Source organism: Zerene cesonia, chromosome 3 (genome assembly GCF_012273895.1).
Source record: "Zerene cesonia ecotype Mississippi chromosome 3, Zerene_cesonia_1.1, whole genome shotgun sequence".
NCBI classification, from domain to species: Eukaryota; Metazoa; Arthropoda; class Insecta; order Lepidoptera; family Pieridae; genus Zerene; species Zerene cesonia.
The window spans coordinates 1,570,235-1,591,154 of NC_052104.1; the positions used below are offsets into that span (position 1 = coordinate 1,570,235).

The 20,920-nt window shown below is 30.7% G+C and overlaps 2 protein-coding genes across 5 annotated transcripts in view; one reads left to right on the top strand and one right to left on the bottom strand.

Moving 5' to 3' along the window:
- Positions 1-1,031: 1,031 nt before the first annotated feature.
- LOC119839504 (glucose transporter type 1-like) lies at positions 1,032-16,999 on the top strand. 4 transcript variants are annotated; one of them, XM_038365812.1, is made up of 2 exons: positions 1,032-1,218; positions 14,341-16,999. In XM_038365812.1, the coding sequence occupies exon 2, from the start codon at positions 14,361-14,363 to the stop codon at positions 15,741-15,743; it is 1,383 nt and encodes a 460-aa protein (XP_038221740.1). In that variant the 5' UTR covers positions 1,032-1,218; positions 14,341-14,360; the 3' UTR covers positions 15,744-16,999. The 4 variants fall into 4 exon arrangements, with proteins under 4 accessions (XP_038221740.1, XP_038221738.1, XP_038221739.1 ...); XM_038365810.1 differs by lacking the exon at positions 1,032-1,218 and adding an exon at positions 1,522-1,687; XM_038365811.1 differs by lacking the exon at positions 1,032-1,218 and adding an exon at positions 8,434-8,624.
- A 2,843-nt stretch (positions 17,000-19,842) lies between these two features.
- Positions 19,843-20,920, bottom strand: part of LOC119839502 (soluble guanylate cyclase 89Db-like) — an 11,071-nt gene continuing 9,993 nt past the window's right edge. Inside the window, exons 12-14 of the mRNA XM_038365804.1 lie at positions 20,494-20,603; positions 20,244-20,333; positions 19,843-19,968 (exon numbers count right to left, since the gene is read on the bottom strand). Coding sequence (XP_038221732.1) covers positions 19,867-19,968; positions 20,244-20,333; positions 20,494-20,603 — 302 coding nt within the window. The 3' untranslated portion in view covers positions 19,843-19,866. The remainder of the gene's footprint in view (positions 19,969-20,243; positions 20,334-20,493; positions 20,604-20,920) is intronic.

The window sequence follows — 20,920 nt, forward strand, 5'->3', positions numbered from 1 at the left end:
TTAAACATTTCAATGCTATAAAACTTAAAATTTATATATTTTCGTATTTATTTAATATACACTTTTCTTTGCTGATTCTTTTTGTAATATTCATACATTTCTTGTTAACCAACTCTCATTATGATTTTAAGTTAAAACTTGAAAGAAAAAACAATGTATGTACTTCGTTATTTCTTTTTTGATGTCTGCAAGATGAGAAATTTTTACAAACTATAGTTTATCTCATAAAGAAATAATAATTGCCATTGTTAACCTAATATTTGCATTTGCTACAGTCCATCTATTATATCTTATATATAAAATTCTCGTGTCACAATGTTAGTCTCTATACTCCTCCGAAACGGCTTGACCGATTCCTCTGAAATTTGGTAAGCATATTGGGTAGGTCTGAGAATCGGCTAACATCGCAGTAAGGCAGTCGAGTAAGGCAGAACAGCGTTTGCCGGGTGCAGCTAGTAATTTTATAATATACTCGATGCCACAATCACAGATAACATAATACTGTGCTAGTAGCCGCAATCACACCGGATGGCGGACATGTAGTAGTAGTACTCTATGGGGCGTTGTATATATTACTTATTCTGTGATGCGCACCCTTCGGCCCCCTTTGCGCACAGCTGACAGCTGTTTAACTTTTTTTTCCAGGGTTTGCATTGATAATTATTGTACGTAATACTTAAATAATTATTGTACGTAGACATTTCAGTGGAGTGTCGATGTTAAATAAGTAATGTAAACCTTTTGTACATATTAAAATAATGTTATTATTGTTTTCAATATATTTTTTTTATAAAATATTTCTTGCGGTAAATAAATAAATAAACATACTCAACATTTAGCGGAATTTTATTTTAGCCTAATCTTTAGGTACAATTAATATTTAATGTAGTTGTTCTTTTTTTAAATCCTTAAACAACATAAATTTATATTAAATTTATGGTTGTTCTGTCTGTTTGTCATAAAACCTTTGCCTATTTTTCGGCAAATAAGTTTGGCAACCCAAAGACAAAGCGGAATAATGTCAACTGTCACTTGTCATTTTAATTCGTGAGCTGTGGTGTAAATTGGGTGAATTTGTTCGAAATTTGAAATTGAATATAGTTCGAGTTTTAACAAATTTTAAATTTTGTAAATAATTTTAATAAGTAAATGTAGAATGATGATTATAAAACACCAGTGAATATTTGTGTGTGATTAAAATTATTTAACAAAATTAAGGTTGGTATTTAATGTTTACGTTATTGTAATGCAATAGTTGGCTTTTAAATTAGAAAACCATCGAAATATATGCAATGATAAAAATTATTATACAATGATAAATTAAATTAACGAAAATTTTACTATCACCAAAATAAATAATGGTTTTTGGTGTTTAATTTCGATTAGTTTAGTTTTACCGTGCGACGCGATATATCGCCCTACATAATTTATTAAAACCGGTATATAATATGCTTATTTGCGAATTACATTTGACATACTCATAGAATCGATTCGCCAAACGGTTCAATAAATTTCATTACGTTTAACTCAGTGCATGCTCGTTTAATAAACTGACGAGACCTTAGTCACTGCTGGTGCTTGGTCAATGATTTCTTTAATAGAACCTAAACGTTATAGTGAAATATCAAATAAATAGTGACAATGCGGTACGACACGGAGAATACTTCGTCACTTCTTCGTGAGAGAGGTTTGTGATGCTTGTTTTAGTGAAATTTTCTATTCGATGTTGGAACTTAGACCCACAGTACGAGGTCAGTGAATGGCGTGAGGCGATATTGCGCGTAAAATCATCGATTTCTTTTATTTTTTAGTTCCTGGGTGAATATGTTTAGGGGTGGCGTTCATAAATTCTCGTGATTTGTTAGCATATCATGTTCCACGTTTTTGGTTTCATGTGGATTCGGAACGAAACATTTGTCCTATGATTCGCAAATTTTATAAGAACAACAATTACTTTTGTAAGTTAACTGAAATCTAAAACTAAAGAATTCCGTCTTAAATACTAGAATTATCGATAAATTAATATATATAATGTAATAAAGAATTATGTAGCTGTATTATATAGCACAATTTTACATGCTCGAATGAAGTACAAAATTCAATTTAATTTAATTCACATTATTATTTATGACGTACACCATAAAATAGTATTAATAATAAACACAAAAAAAAGATTTATAAGAAAAAAGCATTGCTTTTATGTATTTTTTGTAAATATGTAATTCTAATTTTAAGTTTTGTAGCATTCAAATACTTCATTAATTAAATATAAAAATCTGCCTCATCATGGATATAGGTTATAAAAACACTCGTTTGTTATAATCTAAATATACTCAATATTCTATTAAATGACTGATTTATTATACACAGTAGTATTTGTGTAAGTGAAATTAAAAGCTATTAGCTAGGATTTATTTCTGGGACTAGTATTCAGGGAGTCGAGCACGTTTCGGCACGAATTGGGCCAGCTCACAGCATGGAAAGTACCGCCCCGACAGAAGATCGGTAAATTAAATAGTAGCATGCGAATACTACTGTATTTCGTTTGGTGAGTGGGGGAGCCGGAGCTCGTATCCTTTCCCTATCCTCTCCCTCTTAAAAGTGGATAACGCATTCGGTAAAAAGTTCTAAAAAAGCTATTTTTCAAATCCGAAAATATTATCGAATTCGAATTTAGAACGAAGAGTTAAAGTAAGTCTATCAAATCATCAATTGAAACAATTACCATATTCAAACGTAATTTAAAATTATCGAGTAAAATGGTTTTCCCGCCATTAAACTCAAGGTCAAAACCAATTAAATTACAATAAATGCACACACATGTATCGTTTACAGTAATAACAATGATTGTGCAGAATAGAACGATTGTTTTTTTCTACAGATTTCCTCGCAACTCTATCAATATTTCCATACAATAGTTTTTTGAAATAATTGTTTCACTATTAAACGTAAAGACGAACGTACTATCTAAGATGTCACCTATATTTTTATTCAGTTTAAAGGTTCTTATAGGGCTTGACCGTTTGTCCTGTGTTCATATTCGTAGATGTCTATTAAATATTATTCATTTATTATTTATTTCTATTTATTATTATTAATTACGCCGAACTATGTACTAATGACGATAACTTTAACACCTCTTAGGGTATCAAGAACTTTTATTAAAACTAAACCTTTTCCAATATTTTCCTTCAATTTCAAAAATTTCCCAATCCCCGAAACAAAAGATTATACAGTAAACGAGATAAAGGTCGAATATGCAAGTCACAAATGCCACTAACTTTCCTCTGTGGTAAGTACTAGCACCTGAATGAGAGCGTGAGTCAATTTTGCGGGGGTTGTGGCAAATATTTTTAACTATATTAAATTATCAGCCCGGGCTAAAATGGAATCTGTAGCCTATATGACTCAGAAAGAATGTAGCTTTATGCTGGTGAAAAAAATTTTTAAATCAGCCCGATAGTTTTGTGTGAAAACATAACAAACGTATATTCAAATACACAAAAATGTCTTAATTTACATCACACAGGTTTCCCCTTTCAATTATTTATAAATTAAATAAATATATATCATAGATAATTCTTAGAAGTCTCCATTGTTTTTGACACTTTCTAGCTTATCTCTCAAAGTCCAATACGTGAAAAAGAAACAGATATTAATTATGAACGGCAAAATTTGCTGTTTGGTTAGTATTTTAACAGGTTTTTGTAGCTTCACCTGTATGTTTATATGTATCCATTAAACCGACTCCTTTAGACTCGATTTTGACCCACTTTAAATGAACAGATTTAATCCAAACTTAGTACAATTATAAAGGATTGGTGAATACTACAATAATTTCATGTGTTCATTGTAAACTGATTAGAATCGCCGGGATTAATTTATTAATGTCCTTGCCTTGGAGCAAATGAGACAAATTGTTCATGCTAAGTTTATTAAGTGATTTTTGAGCTTTTTTGGAACTATTGTTATATATAACTAGCTATAATACAACTATTATTTTATTTAATTTCCATACGGTATATTCCATATTTCTATAAAATTACGTTTTCTGTAATGACCACGTGCTAGCAAGTGTGTTTCGTGTTAGTTGTTATATACTTGTGTAATCTGTTACTTTATGTATAGACAATTAGCTTATGTTCACGACTTAGTGCGGATAATAATTATTTAAACTAGTTAAGTGACGCGGATACGTCCTCATTTGTTTTGCGCTATAATATAATTGTGGGGTTTTTTTGGCTTATTACATTTTGCCCGATAATTACGAATCGTAGGATGCATCATGATGCTTACCGGCTGCGACTTAATACAGTTAGAATATCTTGTAAGAATTTTCAAATTGTAGTGGATATAAATTAACCGAAATTTTCAATGTGGGCCGAGTCGAGGCTCGCTGTTATATAATTTTAGGAGGTTCCCAATTCGAATGTGTTTTTTCTTTATTTTTATTACACGATAACTCCGTGGGTTTCTTTTTGTGTTTGATAGAAATACATTATAGACTGTAAAGGTAAGGAGATCTTCTTTGCAGACAAAAATAAAACTTTTATGTGAGCACAAATACGCATGTTGAAATCAAAACGATTGCAACAAAATTCATCGTCGTTAGTCAAAGAATTCTGCTCTACGAAGCTGAAGAAATTAAATTCTTCCCTCCATAATGGATGAGTTTGCGCATCGCAAGCGTAGTGGGCAGATATCATTGGAATTTATTGAATTCGCTTCCTTGCCTTTCTTCGCTTATTGCCAGATTAAAAATAGAATAAGATTTACTTCTGAACATAAGTACTTACATTATGATTCCGTATATATAGAAGCTGGATATTTGTTTAATTGTTTTTAGGTTATATTTGAGATTAAACTGAATATTTTGCTTAAGTATTATTTAATATCTCGTAGGTCTAAAACCGGTATTCCACATGACATCGTGGTTGTTAATTAGTTCTTAAAACAGAAAAAAAGGACCCGTCATAATATGTATATCTTAAATAAGTTTATCAAACTCGTCTTTATTTCATCTCTTTACATATAATTTATTCACATGTTTGTACTAAAATTAAAAAAAAGAGGTATTAGCCGAGGGACACTGCTAGTTTTCCTCTAATTAATTGTATGTACCATCTTTATAATCCTGACCTGAACTGAAGACTTTGTAACGTGCCCTTGACTTGGTTTTCTAATAATTTAAATTGCATTTAAATGATGTTCCTACATTGACGTGAATAATCTGTTTAACAATAAATACATAATCAATTAATAGTTAGCCAGTTTGACAACGTAAACAAAGAATTAATACATATGATATTTACTTATATACGATGATAATAAAATTCCAAAAATTGTAATGAAAACCTTTCCCAGTGAAATATTTCGTTTCGAATAGTTATTAATGAGTAAAAAATACTATCACATGATCAGTGGTAACTTTTACTTAAGTTCCAACCATTTAGGCTATTTCAAATACCTTAATTATTTCGGAATAATATTTTTTTTTGGTTTGAACATACACTAAAAATAGAGTTTAAAAGATTTTTGGCAATGTTACGATAATTTTATGTTACATTTTTTGTGCTGTACTTTGATTTTTATGGTGTCTTTTATAGTACATTCAGAAACTTCATTATTATGAAAATACAGAAAAAATTGCATTTAGCATAAACTCGTAATTATCTGACCCTGATTTTTCAATATTTATGAGAGATTTTGTTAATATTTTTTTCCATAAGAACAAATACAACAAAAAAAGAATTAGTGAAATCGGTCCAGCCATTCACGCGTGATGCCGTGACCAAGGAAAACGGGTTTCATTTTTATATATATAGATTTAATCAGTCGTATGAAAATATTATATCCAAGACAGTAATTTGTAATCTTTTCTAGTCACGCGCCCACCCCTGTTCTATTTAAGTTGGTGTCAAATTACATAGGCGCCAGCTTGCCGGCAAGTAATGAGCATATTCAGAACTTGATAAACATATTGCTGAAACTAGGCTTTGTTTTTAGGACACCTAGATTCTGAATCTAGATAACATTTTAGTGATTATGTTATTAACAAACTATATAATAAAACAATAGACAATCATAAAATAATATTAAAATAAAAGCAATACTGGTACTAATGAAATTGCTATCTCAGATATACATATATATAAATGTAGTACCCTAATAGTTAAGAATTTTTTTTGTTGGTTGAAAGCTGTATCTTAAATCAGAATAAATAAATAAAATTTCAAATTTTTGCTCTTCATAATATTCCTTTAGTTAAAAATTAACAATTATAAAAATATATTTGCTTATGTGTTCTGGTGATTATTATTTATTATATTATATTAAGAATTAAATACAAATTCAAAATTCTTGGGTGAATGACTCACAGTAATGATGCTTAAACATTTGTTACAGTTCACGAATGGTTTCAGTTCATTCACATAATATAATTAGAAAGAGAATATTATCTTGAATGTTTTTTATTTTATAGCGAATAAAGCTATTGTTTTTTAATTGTAATGATCGACGTACATATAATTAACCAAACTCTTTATCAGAAAGTCATGAAATCAGAGAAATCCTAATATTTAAAATTGAAACACTTATAAAAGTTATCATCATCATCATCATCATCATCAGCCCATATATGTTCCCACTCACAGGCCTCCTATGAGGGTTCAGGCCATAATCCACCACGCTGGCCAAGGTCTCAAACCCCGACTTATAGATTTTGAAGTCCGAGGTTCTCACCACTGAGCCACCACTGCTTATAAAAGTAATCTGGTGTAATTGCATTGGTGGTGCAACCCGGCATACGCTGTCTTGTCTTAATCTTATGGGGTATGAAAAATAGTTGTTGGTCGATTCTCAGATCTACCCGATATGCACACAAAATTTTATAAAAATCGGTCCAGCCGTTGCGGAGGAGTATGGTAACTAACATTGTGACACGAGAATTTTATACATAGAGATTATATTGTGGTCACTAATGGGCTCGATGTTAAAATAGACCATTAATAAATAAACAAAAAATCTATTGTTTAAGTTTTCACACTGGCCAAGTCGTATGAGGTTATACAAGGTCGTTATTCCGGAAAATCCAAGGCTTTTGCTGTACAGGTCGAGATTCAAATAACTATTGATTATTCTATTTTACCGTATGGTTGATGTACTTAGAATAGGTTAGTTGCCTTATACGTGGAATGTGGAAACATAATATTTATGATATTTTTAGCAATGTTCTCATTATAGTAATATAAGGTACCACTTTTTGTAGGATATTCCAATTTTCTGAGCAAATGTATCTTGTATGAACAAACGAAATTTATGTTATACGATTATAGTTACTATTTTTAGTAATATGGTTCGAAGAATCAAATTTAAATAAAATTAAAAATCAGCACTTAAAAATTGTCTTGATCACGCTGCGTTGTGAAACGTAACTGCTAACAACGAAGGTTGTATCAATGATTACAGTTTTATCAAATTGTTTCCTCGTATTTCAATATTTAATTTATAGGGTTGTTTAAAACCTCTTAGCAGCGAATTTGTTGCATTTTTATGAATATAAATGGTTGTACCAGCGGTGTAGAGGTTCTAGAAAAGGTCATGTTTTTATAATCGGTTTCACGACACCAATTTTTATTTCGCAGCATTGTGGACTTGCGAGAATCGTTTGCAGTAACATTAAGCATGGATTTAAATCTTTTGTGGATTTTGTTCCGAGTATTGTGGATTTACTCTGGATTGTATTTTATATAGATCTAGCTTTTGCCCGCGTTAAATCGGAGTAGTTTAATAGATGTTATTATACTTATAACCTTCCTCTTGAATCATCTATCTAATACAAACCTCATCAAAATCTGTTGCGTAGCTTTAAAGATTTAAGCATACATATCGACATAGGGATAGAGAAAGTGACTTTGTTTTATACTAAATAGTGTTTGTTAATCTGGGACAACTATTGATCAGATTGTATTTAATAATTAGTTCGGATAACTAGTACGTTCAGTTGTTAGCTTGTAATTGATTAGGTTTTCAGGGAATTCATTTAAAGTAGTATAAAGTAAGTTAAGTCGTTAATGTCATAGTAACTAACTAGTAATCTGTGATTAAATAGGTACCTATAGAGAATTTTCACGTCTTTTAAATTGTACGAATTCATTTGTCCTCGTTTTATTTTTATGTGGTAGAAGATCTTTTGTATTACTATCAGCATGCAAATTGATTTCGGTTACTTCTGACGTCGGGACTTTCATAACTAATTTTGAAATGTGAACAAACGATGAACATAGGTTACAGAAGTATGACGATAAATAAATATAGAGCAAACATATCAAGTGAAGGCCCCACAAAACTAGATTAACTCTGAATGTAAAAATAATGATATAAAAATAAGTTCGCGGCATATAATTCGCAACCAAGTTGTTCTTGCGTTGTCAACAAAACCAGTCCGCTTCGCTCCGTTGGCCGCGACGTACTATTCATTTGTTTTTAATTATAAACGAGTTTGTGTATTATCTGTGTGCAACTGTTACGAGGTGAATTTCGGTGTTATCTATGGTCCACATTCTTTTAGTGTTAGAGGCAAAAATTTGGGAATAGTGTGAGAAATTGTACGAGACGATTCAAAGGTTTGTTCACTTTTTATGTATTGCGCAACGGCAGTCCATGACCAGGTTGATTGCGATTAGAGAAATGTAAATAATGTTGATGAATTACTCTGCATGTGTACAGAGAACTTAAATAAAATTTGTTATTAGTGATAGAATAAAAAAATTCCGCGCGCGTTCGAGAAATATCAAAGAAATCCGGTTTGTACAATCATTTGCGCTTTATTTACCATCAGCAATTATTATTGTTATTTGTAACCTTGGAGGCGGGAACAGAATGACTTCTCGAAATTGTGTCATTAAACATTAAAAATCTTTATGATCGTTTGTAGCACCTTATCTTGTTTCAGTCAGAAGTTATATAAGGTAGCATTTGGCATATACTTTCTCTAAGTCCGTGAATTCAATAGTAGAAATAAGTAGAAACATTTTATATTCGTGTCTTGTATCAAAGAAACCGGTTGTAATATCGAGTGTTTGAGCTAAATTAAATACCTACAATGAATAATTATCACATAGTTGAAAACAAATATTTATATGCTGGTGTTTTTATCAAATTCTCAGATAATTCTTAATTCTAAATATAGAATTTTCTAGGTCTAAAATACAATAAAAAACTAAGCTAAAAAAAAGAATATTGATTTTTGACATTTTCTATTTGGAGGCCCGATTTTTGGGTTTATTTTTTTTTATAACTAACGAAATTACAACTTTCCCACGATAATCCTTTACTTCTTTTTTAATGTGTACTTTTAGTGTTTATTATACCTTGATACAATACTATAAAAAATATTTAGTACGCATTTATTAGCTCTACATTTGTATGTTTATGTGTAACTTAATCTTCTAGATTCGATTTCCACTTTAAACGGGGAGATTTATTCAAACAATAGAATAATATCTCTCTTTACTCTCTTTACTGCATATTTATACTATCCTTGCTCCTATATGCATTAATTTCTTATCTATATATTTGTACACTTTCTTGTATGTATTTATACACTTTCTACCTTTTCAAAATTTATATTTCCTGTATCCAAAGGTTGCCTGAAAGAAATCGCTTCAAAGCGATAAGGCCGCCAAATTGAACAATAGATATTGTTTATTGGTTTCGTTAACTGTATATGTATTGTACAATAAAGTGTAAATAAATAAAAAAATAAATAATTTGATGTATGTAAATAAATAAAATTTAATGAGTTTGTCTTGTTATTCTGATAAGGATCGTCACAATTAAATAATTTTCTTACGTATACACTATATAAGAGCAAGTTGCTTCCATCGTTACAGCCTGTTATTAAGTTTTAACTACATTAACCTTACCTGACTTACCATGGTCAAGGCACTACTGTATCCGCTACCTCTGATTAACATATGATACTAATATTAACATATGTTTATTAACTCTATATGAATATTTTTCCATACAATAACATACATACCAATAACACTAATTTTTACATTGATAATGTTGAATTGGTCATCAAACATATCATATTTTGCCTCTTATAAAATAGTTAAATGAATTGACTATCTACTTGATTTCTACACAACTTGTCCTAAATGTTTGTACGATAACAATTAAACCATTTATGTTATTATAGTCGAGTGTTAAGTAACAGCAATAAACTGAATGGGTTTATTAAAATGACTAATTACAATAGAACCGGCATATATTGTGGCGATGTTAGTCATAATGCAGAGGTTAACCACATGGCATTTTATTTTATTTACATGTTCTTTTCATCCTATTTATGGACTGTTGAGTCGAACGATAAGTGTTCTTTGAAAATAATTATCGTAATAGAAACTCAAACTCAAACTCAAACATTTATTCATTCAACTAGACTTCTTATAGAAGCACTTTTGAATCGTCATAATATTACACAGTTATAACATTTACCACCTGTTCGGAAGGCAGTTCCTACAGAGAAGAGCCGGCAAGAAACTCTGTAGTTGCTCTTTTAAAGTAATATAAATTTTAAATTTTTATTCTACATAATATGTAATATTTAGATAATAAAATAATCAATATAATTATTAGCACGATATTTATTATGAGTGATTAACAAATAATAAGTATATAATAAAACCGTAACTATTATAACTAAATTAAACAGAAAATACGGAAAATATTGACGCGGCTGTGTGTTTTCATAAATTGTAGGAAAATTTTACACAGGAAAAGGTTTTCCTGAAGAGTGTTCTAGTGACTACACACTAGTACTTATAATTCGAGAAAGCAGACACGAAAACTTGTTTTTGAAATGTACTAATGTGAAAGCGGTGTATACAAAATTATAATCAGCTTCGGAAAATCTCAAAGCACAGATTCACAAGTACTTACATATTGAAAACTAATGTTAATACACAAGTGTATGATTTATCACGATATATAAGTAACACCAGTATCCTTAAGTCATTACACTGATAAATGATATCATAATGAGTTTTGGTAAAAATATGAGTTTTGTAGACTAATTCGTTTGTTCTAGTTCCCTCCTAGATGACGTGTGTCTGTTACGACTCAAAATCTATTAGCGTTTTTAGTGTGTTAATTTATACAATTACTTGTCTTATGCCCGCGGCTTCGTACGCGTTAACTGTGGAGTTTAATAGATGTTGTTATTATACTCGTACATAAAAACCTTCATCTTGAATCACTGTATCTATTAAAAAATTTAAATCCGTTGCGTAGTTTTAAAGATTTAAGCATACATAGGGACATAGGGACAGAGAAAGCGACTTTGTTTTATGCTATGCAGTAATATAATATAAATCATTTTGTATCGAGGGCAACATGTATTGAACTGTGTGGTGATAACCTAATAATAATAATTCCTTCGTGTAAAAAACCGAATTAAAATATCAGCTATCTAATTATCATTTTGTTTATATTTGTAAGGTATAGTAAACCCGATGTATATTATAAACCAGGATTTTCCATTCCAATGCGACATTTGAACTTTAGATAAGCGAGTTAATCCATTATATTTTCATCTTAAACACATCGAAATTTATACAACTCTGTACAACTAATAGGTAAAAAAATCTGGACAACTTTCATAAACATGTTATATAATGAATTGAGAACTTAATAGCACTGCATCTGACCTGGCGTTTCCTGATGGTGAGCTAACACCACCGCCTATGAAACTTATCAAAGGTATTGCCGATACAAATGCGTTGCCTTCTTTTAAGGAGTAAAGGAAATGGTAGGGATTGACGCCGGGAATAAAGGAATGAGGAAAAAGACACGGGCCTCCGGCTACCCCACCGAACGAACAGTAGAATGCTACTAATTCATGCCTGCCATGCTCAATTTCCGTAAATTATGAATGATCTTATCAAATGTAATCCCTATTTTATTTATGTCTTGTGCTATTTTCAGATATTGGGATATTAGGTTCAGTGATAAAGGATATAAAGTCTTAGTGCTTATTAAAACTTTTTGTAAACAATAAATTACTGTTTACTTATTTGGTATGTCTGGGCGTATTATCGACGTAAAGTAAAAATACCTTTTATGTTAAGAATATAGTGCGGCTTTATTATTAACATAAAAAGAATATCCATTTTCCATAGAGTATATTGTCCATGTTCATTTATAATATTGTATTATCTGTGGCAATAGTCATTATGTAATATCTAATATAATAATATAAAATTGATCCTTGATATCACAGGAAAACAGTGTCAATTAATAAATTACTACACGTATATAGTGATATATTGTGTATCAGGTAGCCTCAATGCTGCCTTCTCTGATCAAGGTCTTGAAGTATGCCATATAATACGGTTAAAGAGGTCAACAAATAACGACAACATACTATCTTTAGGTATTTATTAAATCTTGATGGCATTTTTAATGGAAGGGAATTATTTTTTAATAAAGAATCATCACATATACGAATAAAAATGAAATGATTTAACTTTGAAAAATACGAATTAATGTCAAAGGGTTTCGCCACGCAGTCTACGCTAGTTTTCAAATTAATAATTTTTATTATTTCAGAATACGTTTTTATCTTCATTATACTTTGTGGTTTTTTTGTCATATATAAATATTTCGTATTGTTTAATTTGATGACTAACATATTTTATATGTTACTTTATATATTACTTCATATATTTTTCCGTACTGATTTTGAAGACTCATAGTGACAGTAGGTTTTAACCGTCCGATCCCAAAAACGAAGAAGGTCCTGACTGCTTTTTTTTTTTGTTTTTTTACCCGATTACTAATTGAATTTTTTTACTGATTCACGTTAAAAGTGTTTTGACCGACTTCAAAGAAGTGGCGAGGTTCTCATTTCGATCGCATTTTTTCTTTATCTTTGTCACCTCATAACTTTTTTGGGTTAGTCGATATTAGTGCTTCTTTTTTTTATATGAAAGTTGGTGCCTTTCATGTGATCCCATTTAAATTTGTTTTAGTTCTGAGAATTTGAATGCAGTTAAATTTTTGATAAAAATAATTATTTGAGGCGAACTTCCCAAAGACTACTTAAGAATTCAAATCTTTGTTTATTTTTGAAATACCTTAGCTATCTTAATAATAAACGTGCGGCAAATTAAATTTGATCAAAGATTTGTAAACTATTCGATTATAATACAAATCGATAATATGAATAATCTCTAACGTTATGAAATAAACTTTAAATTTCGTAATCTTGATAGTGAATACAATAATAAAGATTAAAATATTCTCAATCTCATTTTGGAATAAAAGTTTTGATATTTTTTAATTTGTGCGTTTCTTATTTTTCAAAACGTTATCGGATATTGAAAGTCAATATTAATTTAATGGTTCGGGTACTAGTAAAGTATATGAGTATAGATATATATGAAATTTAAATAACAGACCTTACTGTAATGTACTGTTTCAAAATAATGGCACAAGAATATTTAAATTAATTTTTAAATACCTCTATTGTTTAGTATACATTTAATTTCAATAATATTAGATAAAAAACAACAGACAAATTTATATACTTACACAAGTTATCAAACTATTGATCACTATCTTTTATCAATGATCATTCAATATGATATAACCATTCTTTTCAAATATTTTATAGTGTGTTGTTCTGAACTGTGTAAGTATAATGATTTTTAGTAAAAAATATTGTGTAAATACGTGGCAATTAAATAAATTAAGCCGTGCTTTATTTTACTAGTTGTTGTCTATTCCATTTAGTATTATTTTGTATCTCGTGGTAATTTATTTATTTAATGTTGTATATTATTATTGTTAAATTGCATTTATTATAGATATTATTTCTGGAGTCATAATTTTAAGATAAATAAAATAAAACATTAATTATATTGAAGTGACATAATGGTGCCAGAGTCGTCATTTATCTCTTTAAATACATATAATAATAATTGATTGATGGATCATTGTTTACGAAATCAACATATAAAATATACCGGGAAACGTAAACAGATCCAATCGTTATAATATGTTTTCAAAGATCTATATTCTAAACTTAATTACGTCTTAGTACGAATTTGCATGCTTTCGAATTTTAGACATCGTACCTATCTTTCTCATGTTAATTTATCTCCATAGTTTGAATTAAGAAATTACATATCTTGCACATATTTCATCTCTAAAACATAACCGGTGAATTACGCAATGTATGACATTTCGTATATTTTATCATGCTACCTAAAATCCTCTTACTATTGACATTTTTATCTTAACGTTAACCTTGAATGTTTTTTATTTCAGAGTCCTTATCGCGGGCCAAAATGTCGAGTGGAGGGACTACGGGGCCTCTCCTGTACGCCGTGTTTGCGGCGGTACTAGGAATGCTACAGTTTGGCTTTAACACCGGAGTTATAAATGCCCCTCGAACGTTTATAGAAAACTTCATCAATGAAAACTATGACGTCAATAGCGGGGTTGTCTTCAGTGTTATCGTCAGTATCTTCGCTGTGGGTGGTATGATCGGTTGCCCGCTAGCCAGCTGGATTGCCGACAAGCGCGGTCGCAAATTTGCCCTGATGATCAATGCGGCGTTCGGCATCGTTGGTGCTGTCTTGATGGGCTTCAGTAAAACTTCAACGTCGCTCGCCATGCTCATTATTGGCCGATTTTTCATTGGCATCAATTGTGGATTTGCTACAACGGCATCGCCAACTTACGTCTCCGAAATGGCACCAGTACGTCTGCGTGGTGCATTTGGTACAGTTAATCAATTAGCTGTGGCGTTTGGTTTGGTTGGAGGACAAATTCTCGGCATTGATGTTATTTTGGGCAGCGACGAAGGATGGCCCTGGCTTCTGGGATTAGCCATTATACCGTCAGCTGTCCAATTGATTATGTTGCCTTTCGCACCAGAATCCCCGCGATATCTTTTACTTTCACAACGGGATGAGGAACAAGCTAGAAAAATTCTATCCAGTATCAGAGGTACAAATGAAATCGACGATGAAATCAGAGATATGCAGATTGAGGATCAAGCTATGAAAAATGAGCAGAAATTTACAATTGGCGATTTAATTCGTATTGATTCGTTAAGAACACCCTTAATTATTGGTATAGTGATGCATTTATCGCAACAATTGGGCGGCATCAATGCAGTGTTATATTTTTCGTCATCGATTTTCATAAAGACTGGTCTTTCGGATGGAGATGCTCGTCTAGCATCAATTGGAGTCGGCAGTATGCTGTTTATAATGGCTTTGGTATCGATTCCTTTAATGGACCGTCTCGGCAGGAGAACATTGCAATTGGTCGGCCTCGGTGGAATGACAGTTTTCTCAGTGCTCATGACTGTAGCATTTTTCACGTACGAGAACAATCAGACGATGAGCGTATTCGCTGTTATATTTACCTTACTGTATGTCGGTTTCTTCGGCGTTGGACCGAGCTCCATACCTTGGATGATTTTGTCCGAATTGTTTGGCCAAGGTGCAAGGAGCGCAGCTGTGAGCGTTGGGGCTTTAGTCAATTGGTTGGCCAATTTTGTCGTTGGTTTAACTTTCATTCCTATGTCTGATCTTTTAGGTAACTACGTATTTTTACCGTATACGGTGTTGTTGATCTTATTCTATGTATTCACGTATTTCAAATTACCCGAAACGAAGAACAGGACTATAGAGGAGGTGACGGCTCTATTCAAAAAATAGTCACGATCATGAGGGCGTTATGTCGACATCACATTCCTTATAATATTATAATTGCAATAAGTCTACTTTACCGATTGTGATAGTTACTGTATTATACTATTTTATAGATACTGAAAGCAGTTTTCAAGACCCAGTGTTTATTCTTTGAAGTCGTTTACGATTTCTATGGGTCCAGCGTAAGTTTTGACGTTACCTCGGAGAATTTAGTCTGTATAAAATAATAAGTAATTATTAATAATAAATCATTTTTGTATCTCGAGAGTTTAACATAAAAAGTTTATAGAAATAATGCAATTTGTCAGAACTTACGCTGGACTCCTTTGTTAGGAAGACTGAAACCTTACTTACGTATATCTTGATATTCTAGCAAAGTACTTATTCGGATACTTCTTTAATATACAAATTTATTAGAATAAATTATAAAGTAACCTAGTTCACGTATCTATAATGTTAAATTTTGCTGCAATTGTTAATTTATTTTAAAAACTTGTGAAATAATGATTTTTCACAAAGGTAAGAGGACCAACATATATAATTTATATTATATATACGTTGTATGCACAATTTCTTTGTTTATATTCGGTGCTGCTTTTTTAATGTTTTTACGAATTTTTATGCTTGTTTCAATCACAGTGCCTTAGCTTTGTTTGTTGGTTTGAAATATTTCATAAACACCGTTGATTATTGTTAAGTTAAAAGATTATATGGGTCCTAAATTTTCTTTAAAAACATTATTTAATATCAATAAATAATAGATGGCGGACATGTGCATATCTCTCTTGCACAAAGGCGAAAGGTTATTCTCTGTCACTGTCACTCTTATGGCGCGTGATGCACCATTTTACTATTTATTGATACAGATTATAAATAATAACTAAGAGTAACACCAATCATAACTATTTTATATCTTTTCTATAGTAACATTAGATTTTCACCGTCCTAGTGTATTTTAGTGCCAAGTTAACCTTAGGCGCGAGTTTGTATATTCTAAAAAATTACTTGCGTACAGTATTTCTTATAATCATATTTAAATTATAAACATCTATATAATAAAGCTAAATGCATTCCGTTGTAGAACTCATAACTCGCTCTACAGGCACATTATTCATTAATCACCATTAATTAAGTGAAATAAATGTATGAAATAAAGATATATCTATTAACATACGTTATTTAGTGTGGTTTAAGGATGGTTGAATTGTCTCGAAATATGATGCGATAATGATCTTTAATACAATTTGATACAGTTTAATTTCAATTTGTAGTGTTTTACATTCCACTCTGCTTCGTTTTCTTAAGATTTTCGTGGATTCATTTAATGGATGAAATTTTGTTTAATAAAATCTGTTCACGGAGTGAACGATGTGAATATTTATTTTGACGATTTCATTATTTTCCATCTGCTGACCATACATACTTATATATCAGGCGTACAAGTTTAAGTAATACGATTCATATAACACACGCCTTAAATAAATAAATATTGCTAATAGATACTTTTTAAGTAAATTAATCAAATAAAGGCAGTTATTATGTTATTTATAATAGGACTATATTAATACCTACCTCTGTATAAATGATTTGCTTCTTGAATGATCAATCAAATATATATAAAAAATTCAATTGCTGTTAGTTTGTCTTGCTAAAACGCTAGAGTGGCTGGGCCGATTTTGATAATTTTGTTTTAATTCATTCATAATAGTCCAGGGAACGTTTATAAGGTAAAAATACGGATAAATGTTTTAAAAAAAGGTCAATGGCGTTGCGAAGTTCGCCGGGTCAGTAGAATAACGATTTGCCTCGACTGTACTATGTTTATATTATAAGAAACTTTGTTTTACGCTTAGCATAAAATGTTATTTCCAAAGCATATTATAAAAATTTTCAAAATTATTTCAATAAAATAATAGACCACACTATGATATTAATAAAGTCCACGATTAGTAACTCGTAGATTTCATTATATGATTATCACGAATTAGTTTTAATTAAAACATTTATAAATATATAAATTAAAAGGTTTAAACCAATCTAAATATGAAAAGCTTTATTGTTTTTTTTTAATATCACAACCAATCAAACAAAATTTAAATCAAATTTATTGGTCATATTCGTGTAATTTGCTATTTTAATACATTGCATAATATCAAAGACAGGATAATCTTGTAATAATTGAGAAAACGGTTCACAGATAATAAGGGAACTCGTATAAAACGAACTTTGCTTTCGTATACTGTATCAATTATGTTAAGATTTTAAAAACAAATAGTTTTATTCGATAGGTATAATATATTGTCGCAATTGTGTGTTTGTGAATGCCGTTATGATATTTTAAAATTTATTATTTTATCTACAACAAGTTTAGCTCTTTCGAGTTGTATAATACTAGATTTTGTTAATAATAAAATTCTTATTTCTTTTTATATTTTCTAGGCGAAACAAATTGCATGTATAACTTTAGCTCATAAGTTACTATGTACATGTTATAAATAATTCAAGTTACAAAAAATATACGAATTTATTCACCTGTTGGTATTAAATTATTTAGAAATATAAAATAACAGTATTTTACTTATTTCTACGTCAATAGGAAAGAATATTCAAATCTACCTATATTTGCTATATTATCATAGTACCTACATTTATGTTCTCGAGTTTTTTTTTTTGTTTTATATAATACGCTACTTATTTTTTGCTACAAGACCTATTTAATGTTAGTATGTACATTCTACAATCTACATAGGTGTATAAAATATATAATAATCTATATATTTTAATACTTACACAAGAAAGTCGTGTCTTACACAAAAAAGTTAACTGGCACCGTTTATAACTCAAGAACGACTGGTGGGATTTCACTTAATTTAGTTGGTTTGGATTAGGCTAATTATTAGAAATTTTAAAAACTCACTAAGACCCAGGCGCAGCTGGTGCAAGTAGCTAGTAAATGCTATAAATCTTTCTTTAATTATTATACATGATCTACTGGATTAAAACTGTAATTCAGCTGTGGTTATTTAACATTATTATTTCACTTATCACATCCTATTCTATCCTACTAATATTATAAATGCGAAAGTTTGTAAGGATGTAAGGATGTGTGTGTATTTGTTGCTCTTTCACGCAAATACTACTGAACAAATTTGGTACGTAGATAGCTGGATAACTGGATTAACATTATGCAACTTTTATCTCGACATTCCTAAGGGATACGGACTTACGCGGGTGAAGCCGCGGGGTGCAGCTACTTTTCAATAATGATAATAAATTTCTACTTATATCATAAATACGAAATGCGTTGCTGTCCTATCCCAATCCACTAGAAGCTCTACTATAATTTTGTGAGGATGTGTGTGAGGTTGTGATGGAAGTTACTCTTTCACGCGAAAACCACTGAACGGATTATTACGATACTTGACGTGATGTAGCTTATTGTACTAGAATAACGCACCATAGAAAGACATGCTTCAGTCATCGGGTTAATCCGAGTGGTACAGTTAGTTAAAAAAAGAAGATATCCACACTGCATCCGTAGAGGTTGGTAGCAGTACATATTAAATAATACGAGCTATGATTGACAAGTCAATAAAAATGTAAGTAAATCATCATAGAACACGAGTTAGGTCCGATAATAAATAAGTGATTAGTAAAGAAATTGTACAAATAAAACAAACAAACTGTGTAATAATTCTTTATTTAGTATTCAATGTTTTAAATCTAAACAATGGGCGATAAAACTTGAATATGACGATGCACGCACCATATCATAACAAACAGTTGATTCTAATGGACATGTAGCCACATCTTCCGGTTATATTCTGTTTTATATTTTGTTAGTTAAAATGAGGAATAATATATGACTTTATCAGCAAATCATAAACTGGATCTCGGATTTTTATTAATTTCTTCCTGAGAGAAGGCATATACGCTATTGCACAGTGAAAATATATAACACTAACAGTTTTTCTCATCTATTTATGAAAGTAAATACATTATATTTCCTTTGATCAAGCTATAATTAAGAAAGTATTATTGTATTATTTTTCTATTTCTAGGAAATCGAAAAAAAAGTTATCAACTTTAAAAAAACTACACGTAATTGTCGCCATTTAAAAACGATACTTTAATTATCTCCACAGAGCATAGAGAACAATTGCAGGGCTTCATCCTGTTCATCTTCTTCCACCTCGCCTTCCAACCAGAAGGTCTCCATCATGCCCTTACCCTGGACATTTATCATCATCATATGATATCGATCATACATAAAACCTAGTCTTATTGTACTAGAACAACAAATATTAGGTAAGATATATAAAAATAATAGGAACATAAATGGTGGATCGTTTTTATTCGTATTTCAGAGTATTTTTACTACGATGATACATAATCATTATATGTCGTCATTTAGAAAGAAACAAGACAATAACACAACAATTAAATACATTAGATATTATTTTATAATTGTTTACATTGAAAAAGCATAGATACAGAAAAAATTACCTTGACTTTAATAAGGCCTCGCTTTCGCAGTCGGAACCTTCCAGCGGGTAATTCTTCAGCTGTTTGCGCCGAGATTTGTATACGACCCGGCTTAAAATAAGGAAATAAAAATACAAATATCTATAAAATATTACAATACCTTTTACGGAATTATAAGTATGATTTTTAGTTCTGATTTGTGTGCATTAAAACAATAAGTTATAATTACTGGAATAAATAAAATTATTGATTCATTTCATGGCATTTATACCTCGCTAGTAGTTTGCATTCGACTCGCCGTATTAACGGTGTCTCCCACGAGGCAGTACCGCGGCTGGCGGAGCCCTAGGACTCCGGCACGACACGGACCCGAATGTATACCTGTAATCATTAAATTCACGGAATTTTCTATTAAATATTCTTTTGTGTTATAGATAATTTAGATTCTTTTCATCAGATTAATATTGTTATGGCATTTTAGTCTATTGAATCGATAGTATTATATTTTTTTATGTTTTACATGTGTTTAATAAAATGACTGTGTGGTGCATAATGTAGTGTTAAATGTATGAGGTAAGAGCATGCTTTTATAACACCACCTATAAATTTGTAAGAAAGTTTGAGTTTTGGATTGTCTAGTCTAGTTTAGTACATAGGCTTCTAGTGTAGTGGAGCCTGCGGGTTCCGGCTAGGTCAGC

Coding starts and splice junctions, on each gene's coding strand:
- LOC119839504 (XM_038365810.1), top strand. CDS start 1,642: ATGCGGTACGACACGGAGAATACTTCGTCACTTCTTCGTGAGAGAG. Junction 1,688..14,340: donor GTCACTTCTTCGTGAGAGAG/GTTTGTGATGCT, acceptor TTTTTATTTCAG/AGTCCTTATCGCGGGCCAAA.